At 45.4% G+C, this 14,778-nt stretch overlaps 1 protein-coding gene across 3 annotated transcripts; it reads right to left on the bottom strand.

Moving 5' to 3' along the window:
• Positions 1 to 3,898: 3,898 nt before the first annotated feature.
• On the bottom strand, positions 3,899 to 12,668 carry LOC124664875. Of its 3 annotated transcripts, XM_047202328.1 has the most exons (13): positions 12,546 to 12,667; positions 12,386 to 12,463; positions 12,226 to 12,288; positions 11,473 to 11,571; positions 10,545 to 10,631; positions 9,835 to 10,449; positions 9,234 to 9,677; positions 7,847 to 7,908; positions 7,657 to 7,756; positions 6,908 to 6,987; positions 6,538 to 6,795; positions 6,154 to 6,414; positions 3,899 to 4,089 (listed from the first exon to the last, which is right to left on the bottom strand). In XM_047202328.1, the coding sequence occupies exons 1-12, from the start codon at positions 12,657 to 12,659 to the stop codon at positions 6,369 to 6,371; spliced, it is 2,046 nt and encodes a 681-aa protein (XP_047058284.1). In that variant the 5' UTR covers positions 12,660 to 12,667; the 3' UTR covers positions 3,899 to 4,089; positions 6,154 to 6,368. The 3 variants fall into 3 exon arrangements, with proteins under 3 accessions (XP_047058284.1, XP_047058397.1, XP_047058337.1); XM_047202381.1 differs by lacking the exon at positions 3,899 to 4,089 and having other exon boundaries at positions 6,162 to 6,414; positions 6,538 to 6,602; positions 12,546 to 12,668; XM_047202441.1 differs by lacking the exons at positions 6,154 to 6,414; positions 6,538 to 6,795 and having other exon boundaries at positions 12,546 to 12,668.
• Between the last annotated feature and the right edge of the window lie 2,110 nt (positions 12,669 to 14,778).

The raw sequence follows: 14,778 nt of genomic DNA, 5'->3' as shown, positions 1-14,778 counted from the left end.
ATGGCCTCGATGTCTTTGTCATTCCGGTCCTTCCAATAGGCCTACAAATGACCGGACGTCAGACGCATGATACACGACAGTCGCACGCATTGAGAGAGCTCACGTACCGGGTCGTCCATCGTCCGGGCAGTCGGTGCCATTTCGTCAAACAGGATGCGGGGCACCGACATGCTCTCCTTCGGCAGCTGGCGCGTCTTGTGTGTCGCGCCCGGGCGCGAGTCACCGCTTCTAGGCGTTCGGTTGAGGTCGGGAACCGGTGCCCCGTTGAACTGCACAGGCGCCACGCCGGAGGCGAACCGCGACGCCGGGTGGAACTGCAAGGGAGCGGGAGTTCCAGGACGCAGCTGGGAACTTACCGAGCTCACCGACGAGGCTGGAGGAGTGACGTCGGGGATCCCCTCTCGCTTGACGAGCATGTAGGCCTCCGCTAAGCTCGGATGGAGGCCTACTTGCGCGGTGCCGGCTTTCATCTGCATCTGCCACGCCTGCTGGCTGGCGTCCAGGGCAGCGGCCGCTGCATTCCTCTCCTTCAGACTCTTGCGCCGATCGCGATGCTTCGCGGCCTCGACGCCTTTCTCCTCCTTCGACAACACCTTCTTTGCCGCCTTCGGCTTAGCGTCCCGGCCACCGGTGGAGGCCCGCTTTGCTTCCGCCGGAGCTGCAGCCTCCATTCTGGCTATGGTCGTGGCTATGGGGGAGTGTGGGGCGGCGGCGGGTGCGCGGGTTACCTCGGAATCCATGGTGGTGGCTGCGGCGGCGAGGACAACCATCGCTTCTGGATTGCTCGCGCCGGTCTACTTTGATTTTTCGCGCGAGGAATGGCCACTGGCGGGAATGTTATCGGTCTCCCTGTCACTGACACGCGAGTCCTACGTCATTTTTGGCGGACACTCGGCGCGACCGCGGAGCGTCCGTGGAGACGCAAACCTGGCACGTATTTGGGCCAGGTTTGCGTCGCCGCGGACGGCCCGGTCACTTTGCGTCGACCCGCTGGAGGAGGGCCTAGACGCATTTTCGGTCACGGCGGACGCAAATGATCGCTCAGCGTCCGTTTGCGTCGCCCCATTGGAGATGCCCTTATGTGTGTCGCGCCCGAGCCACCCCAGCCCAGCCTGACCATTCCCCTCTTCTCCGCCTCGAGATAGGGGTGAGTGAATATTTTGAAAGCCAGAACTCACACTCGAGACCCTAGGCTCTGATACCATGTCAAACTTCTTGCAGTAGTCAACGCAACCAAAAGTTCGAATTGATAGAAAGGGCTAGGCAATCCAGTTAAACATGTCAACAAATCTGACTTTTGGATTTCGATCCCCCCAAGTGCTAAGAGGTATTTCCCCCCTTTTCCCTTGATTCTAACCGATTTCAATCTTGTTTTTGGTTTGATTGGTCCACATGATGGAAACCCTAGCATGTCTAATAGTTTCGTTGGTTGACGCCTAATGGTTTCTATGTTATGATTACGATGAAGCATGTTAGGTTTGTTGTTGGATTAGGGTTAGGGTTTGTTGGATTAGGATAATGGTTAGGGTTTGGTTGTATGGCTTGATTTCTTGTGTCTTGACGTGGCTAATTATTGAACACTTCTATCTATGTGTTGTTGAAATTACGTTAGGGATGACAAGAGTTGTTCATGTTCATTATATGGATAAGGATGCTTTTTGAAAGGAAATATAGAGCCGGACCTGGATGAGCTTGATTTGGTGTTTGACCGTAGCTTAACTATGCCAAGGTTTTGGAACAAGTGAGAATTTACTTGAATTGGAATGAGCCAAGTGATGTTATTGAGTTAGAGAGAAGACATAACGTGGAGTTTGGAATGCACATCAGTTGGAAGACAATGCGTATCAACTTCGAGTAACGTTGGACTTCTTACAAGGAGATAGTGGCTAAATCACAAGACAAGATTCTGGAGTTGTTTGCGACCAAGACGATTGATGTTAATTTACAACTTTTTAACAAGCGCGCCTCCCTGATTGATGATAGGAGCCCACCACCCATGAGCCAAGAAAAAATCACCGAACCTCCCATGACCCAAGATGAACCGTTGGAGAAAGTGTATGATGAGTCTGAGCACACTGAGAATGATTTCAAGATCAATAACAATAATGTAGGTGATTTGGACGCTGAGAAAGAGTATGATGAGTATGAGCACGGTGTGCAACGCGGTTGTCCCAGCGGTGCTTCTTCCTGGTGCCTTGGTCTTGCCACCACAAGCACATTTCAATTCTTCAGGAACAATCCAAAGTGTTGTACAGTTCACTGGAAACTGAACTTAGAGTTTGTTTGGCACCCCATGTTCCATATCATCTGGCAAAAAAGAAATGGAGATACACTGAAGCCATTTTTTCATTTGTCCAATGAAATGACTTCCATAAGAATGGCAGGGTTAAGGACATAATTTGACTTAACATACCAAATGCATTTGCTGGAACTTCCAATCAAAATGACGGTACTAAATCCTTGACAGCCAAACACTTACATATGGAATCTCGAATGAATTATATGATTTTGGCACAAAATGATGGCTGCCAAACAAGCTCTCGTAGGCTGGCAGCTAAGGCTAGGGACATATAGGCTAATATCATTGACAACCAGCTCCTGGGGTAGGAGGGACTCCAACCATTAACAGGAAACCGTAAATAGTAGGAAAACACTGGAGACACTAAACGCAAATAACAGAGATACACACGGTGCTTATCATTTCTCCTTGCTCTCATCCACGAAATATAGAAGAAGAAAAACATTGCAAGATCACCCACAAGGGCTCCCCGAGAGCAGGAGGAAATGCAACGAACATTCAAACTTGCTGACAAGACCCAACAGCATGGGAAAATCCACCAGGCGACACCACAACACCTAGTAGTAGATAGGTCGTTGCTATCACAAAACCCCAAATTGCCAACTTGTGATCATCCTTCTAGTTGATGAACCCGTGGTTCCCTGGTATTTGTGCTATCTTTGTTCTAGCCTTGTATATAAGGAGACGGGGAACATTAGACATATTTCAATGTTCAATTCTGAAGAACACTAGAGCAGCCAGCTCTGATTGTCACCTTCTTTCAAGACCATGAAGGGTGGTAGCAAGATCAGCATGTTACTCTCAATTCAACAGCAGCTACATCAGATTTAACACATCTTCCGTCTCCAAGCACAAGACCCACCGGAAATTGGAAAACATCTGTGCGAAGGTTGCACATCCAGAGAACAAATATACCTTAACATCTGCAGTTATGCATCAAACAGCATAACCACACTGAATGATTGATTTGTCACCCTTAAGCCCAAGTTGTTAAGGATACAGCACAAGCCTGAATCATTAAACGCAATCACAAATTTTGCAGGACCAACACGTGAAATTATAAGGTTCACGCAGACAAGCAGCTCACATAGCTAAAGCTTAGACATATCAGTTCCAATCTTGTCCGACATTCCTTCAGGTTTTGCAGCACTTGGCTAAACTTATCATATACATTCATCCAACTTCCTATTGGCCACGCCAGGCATGAAACGAACATCTTCTCAAACAAGACATTAGGTAAACACATATATTAGATATGTTGTTGCTTACTTAGTTAACTTACCCAACTTATAAAAACAATTTAAGGCTCCAAACCATACCAACAGAAGAACACTCAAGTGAATGGATTATGGATAGATCACAGTGCAATCTGCCACTAAAACACGTTATGAACACCTGGTAAGATACGATGCATGATACCTTACCTTCCAAAAAGATAAGACCCCAAACAGCACGGTAGCTCAAAACGGACCTAAAAAGACGAAGCCACCAACTTCATCAAGTATCTGAAAACATATCGCAACTTCACACGCACCCACGCACTGACACAGATTGACGAAATTATGGAACTGAATTAAGTTACTCACAAAGCAAACAGCATGAGAAATCAACCAAGTAACACCGAAACACCTAGTACTGAAATAGTTCATTACTTCGTCACAAACCCTTAATTGACTCTATGAGATTATCCATCTTATTGATGAGACGCACAACTGGGGTCTGTCCAACACATCACTGGTGACGCGCAGCAACCGATGCCCCTGCCGGAAAACTTGCTCCAGTTTGCCTTTCTGCAGAAAATGAACAAGTTTTGTTAGTGTGGCTCCAAATGTTTTGGTTCATTGGTCTAAGATTTGACAATAAAATGAATCAAAAGGAGAAAACGGGATACTAGTTAGAATGCTAGATTGTGTAGCAAAAGCACGTCTAGCTAGATCGAGGATTACAGCAACAATACCTGGTGGATTGTAAAAGCTCATGAAGGGGAAGAGGGGCCGAATGTCTTGTCCTTCACATAACTTTCTTGACCGCAGCAACTTGAGATCAATAGCGTAGACACCAAGAGCTGTGGTGGCGAAGATGATATTGGCACCCTCCACGGAGCCAATCAACTCCACTTTGATCGCAGGATCTCCAATGGGGAGAAACGGTATGAGGTTAATGACTCTATGTTCTGTCCATGCTGCAATTCCGTCAGGACCCACCTCCCTTGACCACAGGTGAAGGCTGAGCTTGTCCAGGTGGGCGACTCCCAGCCTTCCATCCTCTGTTGCCATGAGAAGGGTGCCCCGGTCGTAAACAGCCGCCGCTGCCGGCAGGACGATCAAAGAGAGGTAATGCCTTCCTACATCGTACTTGAGAACTCGAGCGCCTTGTGGCCCAGACATGAGGAGGAAGTGGAGGGAGTCTTCAACAAGCACACTGTGCATCGCAGTAAGGTAGCCGTCATCGACGGGGTCAAGCCCGTCGAAGAGGTCAAGCTCCACGACAAAGTGATGCTCGTCGACAAGGGCAAGCTCAGACGTCGGCGTGCTCCACTCACCCGTCTCCGACGAGTACTTGTAGGCGGTTACGCTCCCCACCTCCGCATCAATACCGACAAAAACAACATGGAAAGGGCCCTTGTGGCAGCTGGTGTGGTCGCAGCCGTCCACAGCACATAGCACCGCGGTCCCGAGATAGAACAAGGACCTGCGGGGGTCGCTCACCTCTTTTCGGCGGTCCGTCATGGGGTCCCAGACCACAAGCTCCATGGGCACCTCACCGTTGTCGAGGAGGACACGGCCATGGCGGCAGTCGCACACGGTGAAGTCAGCCAGCTGGGGGTCAAAAGTGCATGGGAGGGAGGACCCAGTGGTGGGGACAAAGCGACTGACGGAGCTCACCTCACTGTTGTAGATGAAGCCAAGCATAGGAGGCATCCGATTGAACTTGCGGTAGTTGTGGTGGAAACCAGGATCGGAGAGGAGACTGCGCCAGAGATTGGAGAGTACGGATAGGCGGAAAAGGCACGCGGGCTCATCTGGCGGGAGGCGGAAGAGGATCTCATGGACAAGTTCATCCGGCAGATCTGGAACGAGCGTCGCCATGATTTGCAGATCTGGAGGCGGAAGAGGGGATCTCCTTGGAGAAGCCGGAGGCTGAGAATTGCACTTTATTGGAAATAAGAGCTAGTCCTTCTATAGATGGAAAAAAGATTACTTGGCTTACCAAATAGTGATTCAGATCCCACGGCCCTGCCGTTACTGTCTTCTTGGGCGGTTTCCATTGTTCCCGAGGAGAGGAGATGAACCACAACAAAAGAACAAGCCAAACAATTAATTACAACTAGCTAATAGCCTGTTAATGCTAGCTAGAACACCGCTGGCCAGTTAGCCATCCATGACTAGGAGGTAATGAGAGAAGGGCAGGCACATGTTAGTAGCACCACTGGCACACAGCTTTTTTCTACCTCGATTTTTTCGACTAGAACTTTTTTAACTCTGTACACCCAAATTTGAAATCCTGGCTCCGCCCTTGGAAAAGGCACCATGTTACTAGCACCACAGGCACATTTAGCACTGCCTTAATTTCCACCTCTGTCTACTCATTATCCAATGCACTATGTGCTAGTACTACTTTTTTTCAAGATGAAAAGGCTTCCTGTACGACATTATTTGTCGAAGTTAAACTTGGAAAGATTGGGACCTTGCTACTAAACACAGCTTATTTGTTTGGTATTTAATTACAACATTCTTTATGTTATATTTATTTTACCCATCGAACCAATGTACACAGAAAAGCAAGGTATGAAGATAAAGTGAAAGAACGGTAATCATCAAACCAGTACCACTTATGCCAAGTGAAGAAGGTACCTGGAAAATATCAACAGCACTCTGCTTTTGGTGCAGACGTCTCAAGTTTCCTTATATGTAACATTCAGCCAGTTCAAGTTTTAGATCATATCATAAACACAATGTATTCCATGAACCAATAATCCAATATATACACAATGTAACCAGCAAGGAAAATTACAGTATATGATTACCAAATATTGAACCACAGAAAGTATTGTGTCACCAGGCACAAATTAATTGTTACAGCACTGCTCACAGAGCTCCTCAAATCTGGCCAAGCTGCAAAAAAACACTTATCTGTATGCTTACTTTGACTAAATGTATTTGTGGAAACAGGCAAAATTATATCCCAAACAAAATAACACTGAACTAAGTGGCAAAAGGAACATCATGGGAACGGACCTTTTAAGGAGAGGCTTTGGGTTGTAAGGGAATAAATCCTTCTGATGAAGATCTTCCAATGTTCTCTTTAACGAAAGGAGACATACTTTAGCACTTAAGAAGAGCTCTTTTTCGCTATTACTTCCCTTGTCACGAGAGAAACCTAACTTAGTGTTTTTCAAGGTTCTTTGCCTCTTATAAGTGAGTTTTTGTATTTGCGCCTCGTAAACTGAATCATCAATAAAAGCATTCCAGCACTGGGACACCAGTCGTAAGCACCTGAGACAGAGAGATATACATCACATTGAGGAGCCTATAATAAGATGTATATCTCTCTGTCTTTTTGTGTAGTTTAAATGCATCAGAAAAGGTAGGGAAGCTACTAACTGACCGTAATAGATACTGGGCACAATGCACACCTACATCTTTTGATATGAGATAATCAACAAGCACCAAGTGATCATAGCTCAACTGCACAATAAATATAACAACAATTAACAGAATCCTTGGTATATATATTATACAGTCAAAGAGGACAATAAATTTGGTAGGCCTATAGATAACGGACTAATGGGTCAGAAAATGTAGGAGTCCAAAGTGACTCATTTCGTAAGTCTTATCACGAATTTCCAAACAGTCCATATGCCTGAAGGATCCAATGAAATAATCTTTGTTTGTACTTTTGTGCAAACTGCAATGCAATCCTACAATCTGAATGCATGGACCATCTGTAGTTCACCAATATCTGAAGTCTCACACTCTCATTTCAAAAATTAATAATGCTTAAGTTGGGTAAGACATGGTAACAAGAGTTATTTACCTCTAGCTATGGTAGCTGATGTAAATTTATCTGCTCCTATTATCTTGATCATTATTAGGGCCTTAACTAATTAACTGTCTATTTATTTTATGAAGTACAGTAACCAGAATTTCAGAGCTATAATCAGTAGAGGAGGGCATCTCCTATCTTTTACTGCTTAAGACTACTAGAAGCTTGTTGTTGCATCTTTTACTTAAAAAACAGCATGAAACCATGGAGGCATGAAGTCAAACAGAATGTCAAAATGCTAGTTTTTAGAGATCATTGAGAACGTAGCAAATTCCAATAGAATAAGACGTATAACATGTTGAATGACTCACCAATGAAAGCAATGCGTGGAAAGTATGAACTGGGTCAAAAATGATGGAGAACAGTTTGGCACCAATCAGTTCAGAAGTACATTTACTTTCCATGTTATCTCTGCAAATTCGGACAAAATGTGATAACTAAGATACCTACAGTCTGGATAACCTTCTCAGTGAAATATAATATGGTATATCTTCTGCTTACATTGCCAACGAAATAAGTGGAGCATCCAAAAGCTGTAAGAGAACAATAAATAATATATCGTCCTGCAATATGAAGAAACATATGCCCAATAGTATAAGAATTACTCAACCACGGGGACTATATATAATGATCATGATATCTCACTGATGCTCAAGATGTGCCCAACGCAGAAAGCAACTCTCTAGCTATGCACATAATATAGATCTAAATAGTCTACTGCGAGGAAACAAACTACCTACAGAAGGTGGCAACAAGCTCTTATGAAGATAAAATGATGCAGAAATGCATGAGTGCGAAGATAAAATACAAGCAAGAAATTTCCGGTCTGTGCGGAAGCGATGGCGTTCCGTGACGCAGTTCTGTTTGCACAAGCAAGAAATTTCCGGTCGGTCATCTTTGAGACGGACTATTCTGAGCTTGTGCGCTGTTGGGAAGCGAGGCAGACAGATCGTTCTATGAGTGCGCCTATGCTTCAGGATGTAAACAAGCTTGTATCTTTTTTCAGTCTTTCGTCAGAATAGTAGAGTCTTGCCAGGTTAAAATTAGTCTATAGAGTCCAGTTCAGTTAGTAGTCCAGATAGATTATTAAAATAGGGATATAGGAGTCCTATTCCTAGTTGCATACTTCCAAGTCATAGCCGGTTGGTCCTCCTATACTTGTATCTGGCGGCGTTTGGAGGCAATAAACAATCAATCTATCTTCTATGTGCTATTCTCAACCCCTCTAAATTCTCTTGATCTACCTCCTGCTATCTCATCAAGTCGCCAGCAACGACACCAGGACGCAGAGGAAGAACTCGTCCTCCTGTACCACACCCCTATCACCTTTGAAGCTCTAAGCAGCCACAACAGTGGCTCACCTCTGTGCGCAGTCAGCATGTTTAGGTGGTGTGTCACAAGAATGGCTGGCGGCGAGGCCAGAGTTCTTAGCGGACAGTCTCACCCCTATCACCTTTGAAGCTCTAAGCAGCCACAACAGTGGCTCACCTCTGTGCACGGTCAGCATGTTTAGGTGGTGTCACAAGAATGGCTGGCGGCGAGGCCAGAGTTCTTAGCGGACAGTCTCACCCCTATCACCTTTGAAGCTCTAAGCAGCCACAACAGTGGCTCACCTCTGTGCGCGGTCAGCATGTTTAGGTGGTGTGTCACAAGAATGGCTGGCGGCGAGACCAGACTTGTTAGCGGACAGCCTTCGTGCTGATTGTAATACTGCTGTCATGATTTAATAAAGTGAGGCAGCCCCCCCCCCCCCCCCCCCCCCACACACACACACACACACCTAAAAGACATAATCACACAAGAAAGTTGACAAACTCAAAGAGAGACTAGTTTTTGCCATTTAACTACAATGTTAATGAGCTATCTGTCATTTAGAGCAGAAGTGTACCTCCTCCATATATAACTGCAGAAAGCATAGAACAATGTCTGTCGATGATTTCGAGTCCAAAATCTTGTCTAACCAACATCTCTGAAACCAGTCTGAGATTTCTGCTAGGCCAAAATAGTTGCAATGATCAATGCAGCCTTGCACTTCATGACCGAATTCATCTTTCTTAGATGAACATTTCTGTCTACTATCATTTCCACTGCAAGCCAAGAATATACAGCAGCTAAGGAACAAACACATAGCCTGCCTTTGTAAGTGTCGAGTAGATTTATCCTGAATCTCACCCAAAAATGGGGATCCTTCTAAGCAGTTCTCCAGTTTACTGATATGTCGGGACATAGGTTCGTGAAGAAGATTCTGGAAGTGGTCTCGGAGTAATTTCAGCAAACAAATAATATGTGAGCAATTCTGCTGCATGTGAGGCTTAAGTCTCATCATTAGCATCTGCATTGAAAAAGCCTGATTGGTGAGTGCTTTCTTACAGATTGTTTCAGTTTCATAAGAAAACTTGATCTGCACACTGATCAGCAAACAACTGTGTTTTAATATGGGTTCATCACTACTGTAAAGAAGCAATAGAAAAGTTCATGCAGAAAATTACCAGAATTTTGTGCTTATAATACTGAGAGAGACCTTTCGGGATATCCTGTTGCTCTTGTAAGAAAGTCACTAATCTAGGAATGACATCTACAAGCTTCACAAATATATCTCGTCGGCCCGTGTCTTCCATGTCACTTTGCTCAACTAAAGAGCACACGAGCTGGAGGAGACTGCCTGACACAAATCCAAACTGTGCATAATCTCTACTAAAACTATCTCGGTCATCCTTGACAAGGCTTACAACTTTCCCGGCAATGAGTTGGTTACCAGGATGCCAACGTAACTTCTGAATATGATGAATGGACAGGCATATGAAGTCATCTTTCAATTCAGAGTCACTGAGTTTCAGAAACTTCAAAATAGTGTGTAGTACTCGAAAGAGGCTAGTCATTATCAGCCTACTGATACTGACACATCGTAGTTTAAGTACTACCATAAAGATTTTAATACTGGTGCTACTAGTCATAGTGCTTTGACTTATGCTTTCCACAGCAGAGGAACAACAAGTAGAGACTTTTCCAGAACAATTGGTGGCATCAATTGTAGAATGATTATGAGCGGATACTGTATGTATAGCTGCCCAGACAAGCTCAACAAACTGAATCCAAACAGCTTCCTATGAATACAGCAACAGAAGCACAATAATAAATAAATAATTCTATAAAGAGGTGTATGCACCATAAAACAAGGAGAAGGTCACGAGCAGCATACAAACTTCATTAGGGAATTAGAGATGGCCATCAAGATATTCCCAGCTGAGTGCTTAATATAGTCACTACAGAAATGATGTAACCCAACCTGAAAAGCATCGGGGTAACATAATAGATGTTCAATAGCTCACTAGACATGATATTCTGGGCTGCTACAATACAAAAGAGCGTAAATTAACAACACACTAACCAATATTCGTTGCATGAATTTAAGTGAACAATGTAAAAGAACGATGAAAATCACCAAAGCAAAAGGTTATGCCAATCTGAGCCTAGTGACAGCACCACATGCAGTTCTGCACATGCTAGATGATAGATGAGGCATCATTGGCATGAACAGGATGGAGACGCTAGAGGTCATACAGGAAGCAACAAAACATTTATGCTAGATTGCTACTTCAAGAATAAAATGATATCTTCATTACAGACCTGAAGGCTCCGAATGCAATACAATAGCCTGAATTGATGCCACCTCAAACTATCAATCTAATACTGAAATAATAAAGGCCTCAAAGTTCCAAAACTTCTTCAGGCCAATTGTTGGTGCAATGATGTTGTTCCATGTCCATTTCCATGTCCATTCAGGCCAATCTAATACACGTCAACACTACCTATGGAAAAAATTATGACATCGGATGCAATGACCCAAAGTTGACTGGCATAAAGTTTCACTCTTCTAATGTCAAAAGTATACCTCAAAATTGTCAAAGCAGGAGGTTGCAGAAAAATGTTAGCCAAAATCTACTATTATAGTCTGTGATGCCTGGTAAAAAAATATCTTCAAAAAAAAGGTACTACCGCCAAAAACCCTTGGGCCAAATTATGATGCATGCGCATCGTAGAACAGGTCGGTCCAGGTGGTGGCCAGGCATGTAGCATCATGGCGAAAGAATATGAGGCATTGATGACAGCATATGAGAAGTTCTTACCAATATGGAGGTTATATTGGCCAGGCAGCTAAACCCATCATCAAAGTGGTGGTCTGGTGGCAAACTGCAACTGTGAGCTTCTCCCGAACAGGAGACAATCTCCAAAAGGCAAGAGGATGAAACAGATAAATATGTATTATCTCTTCATAACTTTGTACTAAACCGAAGAATGAAGATGCAGAATAGCAGATCAACATGACTTTCAAATTAACAAAATATAAAGAATATGACCAAGACAAGGTCATGTGATATCAGTAAACTCAAAAACTGATATGGTACAGAATGTATCAGCAAACCTACATAAAACCTGTATGTTTCAAGCCGTGCGCAGCCCAGTTTGTCAGTTCCAAACGACAAACCGAAACCCACACTATCAGTAGCATGATTGGCACACTCGAGATGCTCCATGAGGACATCTTACAATGCCAACAACACTTATGTGCTACTCCCTTCATTCCGGAATATAATATGTTTTGGACATTTCAATATGGACTACATCCAGACTGAAATGAGTGAACATACACACTGGAATGTGTTTAGATACATATGATTCAGAAAAGGATAGAGCATCTTATGATTCAGAACGGACTGATACTAGTTACATCTTACATGTTTCGTATGTGAATTCTAATTCAGTAAGAACCCTAAAGCCAGCCATCAGAGCAACTGATAAATGGCTCAGGCAAATCCAACTAAAAACTACATAAATAAAAAATAAGTCAAAACATAAGCAACTGGAATCTAAAGTAATACCTCATCCGATGCATCCCCATCGTCCACCTCCTCCTCGTCCCATTCTCGAATTGCCTTGTTTACCTAAGGAAAAAAAACCCAACAGACAACAGTCATGGGAAGAACAGGAACAAACAACGCAAAACAGCAGTAAATAATCAAATCGAAGCTAGAGGATTACCCGGGCGAGCGTCAGGAGTACGCACCGCTCTTCCTCTCTCAAGAGCTCTGGCCGCCGAGTCCCCGGCGGTTCGGGTTCCTGCACAGGGGAAGACGGCGTGACGTGAGAGGATACGTGGGAAGGCCGGGGTTACCAGATACCGGCGTCCCGAGTTGCCTACCAGGTAGGGGAGGAGTGAGTCGGCGACGAGATCGCAGAGGCGCGCGAGGTGCTGCCTCTCCCGCCACCGCCGCCGCTGCGCCATTCCCTCTGTGTGGGTTTGATTCGAATCCATGCTCCGGAGTCCGAACTGAGCAGTGAGAGCCTTCTCAAGGCATAAGCGGATTCTTCGCTTCCGCCTTTGCAGTGAGAACACGAGAAACTGTTTGTACTATTTATAAGAAAAACTCTGTGTTGATTTTGAGGTTACAAAAGAGAGGAAACATATGTATGCATTGGTTCATGCATAGAAATTTTAGGAAAGTTCACGCTTTCAAATAAAACATATCACACTGATGTCGTCGTGGTGGAACAATAGATGTTGTGGGATGGCTTAAGTTGGGGCTGAATGTGCGCTAGAGGATTCGGGGGAGGGTTTTGTTAACAGGGAAAGTGGAAAAAGAAACCGGTATGTATTGATGAACTTGGCCGATGGCCAGAGATTGAAAAAAGTACGGTACAAGTGTCGAGGGTGCTCCTCGGCAATGCCCTCCGATAGGGGCTTAGGGTTGATGGAATCCTGTAGGCTGACACGAGACATCGGTTCACAGACAAGCGGGGAGAGCGATTTACCCAGGTTCGGGGCCCTCGATGAGGTAAAACCCTTACGTCCTGCCTGTCTGATCTTGATTATGAAAATATTGGGTTACAATGGGGTGCCGAAGGGTTCGGCTGAGATCTCGTCGAGAGGCTAAGTGTTGCGGCGACCTAGCTCTAAACTTCGGGTGGCTAAGATTGCTAAGATTGATCGTGTCCCTCGGCAGCCCCTCTCCTGGCCTTTATATAGAAGGTCAGGTCTCAAGAGATCTAACCGAGTACGACTAGATTTACAGTAGTTCTATCTCTAAACTTTCCTTGTTCGGCTCCTTCCTTGTCTTGCCTGCCAAGGAATCTTCCGCTGCGCCATCCAAGTGGCCCGTCTTGCCATCGAATACCTTTATGGGCCTCCAGCTAGATCGTATAGGGTAGGGCAATGTCGGTTACCCGAAGGGTAATGCCCATGTCAGTAGCCCCCGAGTGTCTAGCCGAAGATAGTTCAGGTAGGGACTAAAGCATGCCTCCACCTAATGTTCTTCTCCTTGATTGTTTTTATCCATCTTGTATCATCATCTTATTCTTCTATCGGGTGCGCGTCAAGCGCTCCCGATGGGAGTAGCCCCCGAGTCTAGGTACGGATGCTTGCAATCCGTGCGTAGACTCAAGTTGTACCACTCGAACGTTTTCCTCTGCCGAAGTTTTGCTGCAAGTCTTCATGGGTCATCCGATACATTTGTACTAAGGCTTGTTTTCTTCGATAAGTTTTCAACGCTTTAGGGATAATAAGTAACGTGCCCAATTTTTGTTGGTTAACTGCCGATGGAAAAACAACGTCACCCTACGCAGAATCAGGTCCCCGGGCATGATCCTGGAGTGCAAAAAAGTTCTGTCGGGTGCGCATCCAGCGCTCCCGATGGGAGTAGCCCCCGAGTTTAGGTACGGATGCTTGCAATCCGTGTGTAGACTCAAGTTCTTCACAGGAATGTCTTCGAATTCTCTTTTCATCGGGTGCGCGTCAAGCGCTCCCGATGGGAGTAGCCCCCGAGTCTAGGTACGGATGCTTGTGACCGGGTGCAGACTCAAGCCTGAACATCCGATGATTCTTCATTTTCCTTCGACTGCTCACGACAGTCTTCATGACGTCATTGATGACGTATCGCTGCTGTGGTGTGACTGACAAGACTTGACCTGACGGGCCCACCCTAGCTCTGCGCAGGCAGTTTTTAGGGAGTGACCAGCGCACGCGCACCGACCGAGGCGTCTCCTCGATTTTCGCGCGTCGTGGGAATAATGGGCCGTCGGTTCCGTTCTTCTCTTTAGACGCCACGTGTACAGCCAGATCTGATCCATTTCCCACGATGCCTGTGAAGTTATGGCCACGATCTTGCATCAATTTTTACGGCATAAATAGAGGGCCTTCTTGCTTTTACTTTTTACGCCTCCCACTGCTCATCTTCTCGCCCGTCCTTTTCTGTCACCTCTGTTCTTCCCTCAAGAGATTCACGCGCCATGGGCAAGAAGAAGAGTGCCAGCGCCTCAGAAGTGGCCAAAGTCAGCCGCGACTGGAGCGCCTCCGCCATTTCCAATCGTGATGTGAACAAGCTGCGAGCCCTCGGCCTTATCTCCTCATCTGATGATGACATCCGTCTTCCAGGTGC

Source organism: Lolium rigidum, chromosome 1 (assembly GCF_022539505.1).
Source record: "Lolium rigidum isolate FL_2022 chromosome 1, APGP_CSIRO_Lrig_0.1, whole genome shotgun sequence".
Taxonomy (NCBI): domain Eukaryota; kingdom Viridiplantae; phylum Streptophyta; class Magnoliopsida; order Poales; family Poaceae; genus Lolium; species Lolium rigidum.
Note: the sequence above shows the minus strand (reverse complement) of the source record. Positions and strands in the feature narration are given on the sequence as shown.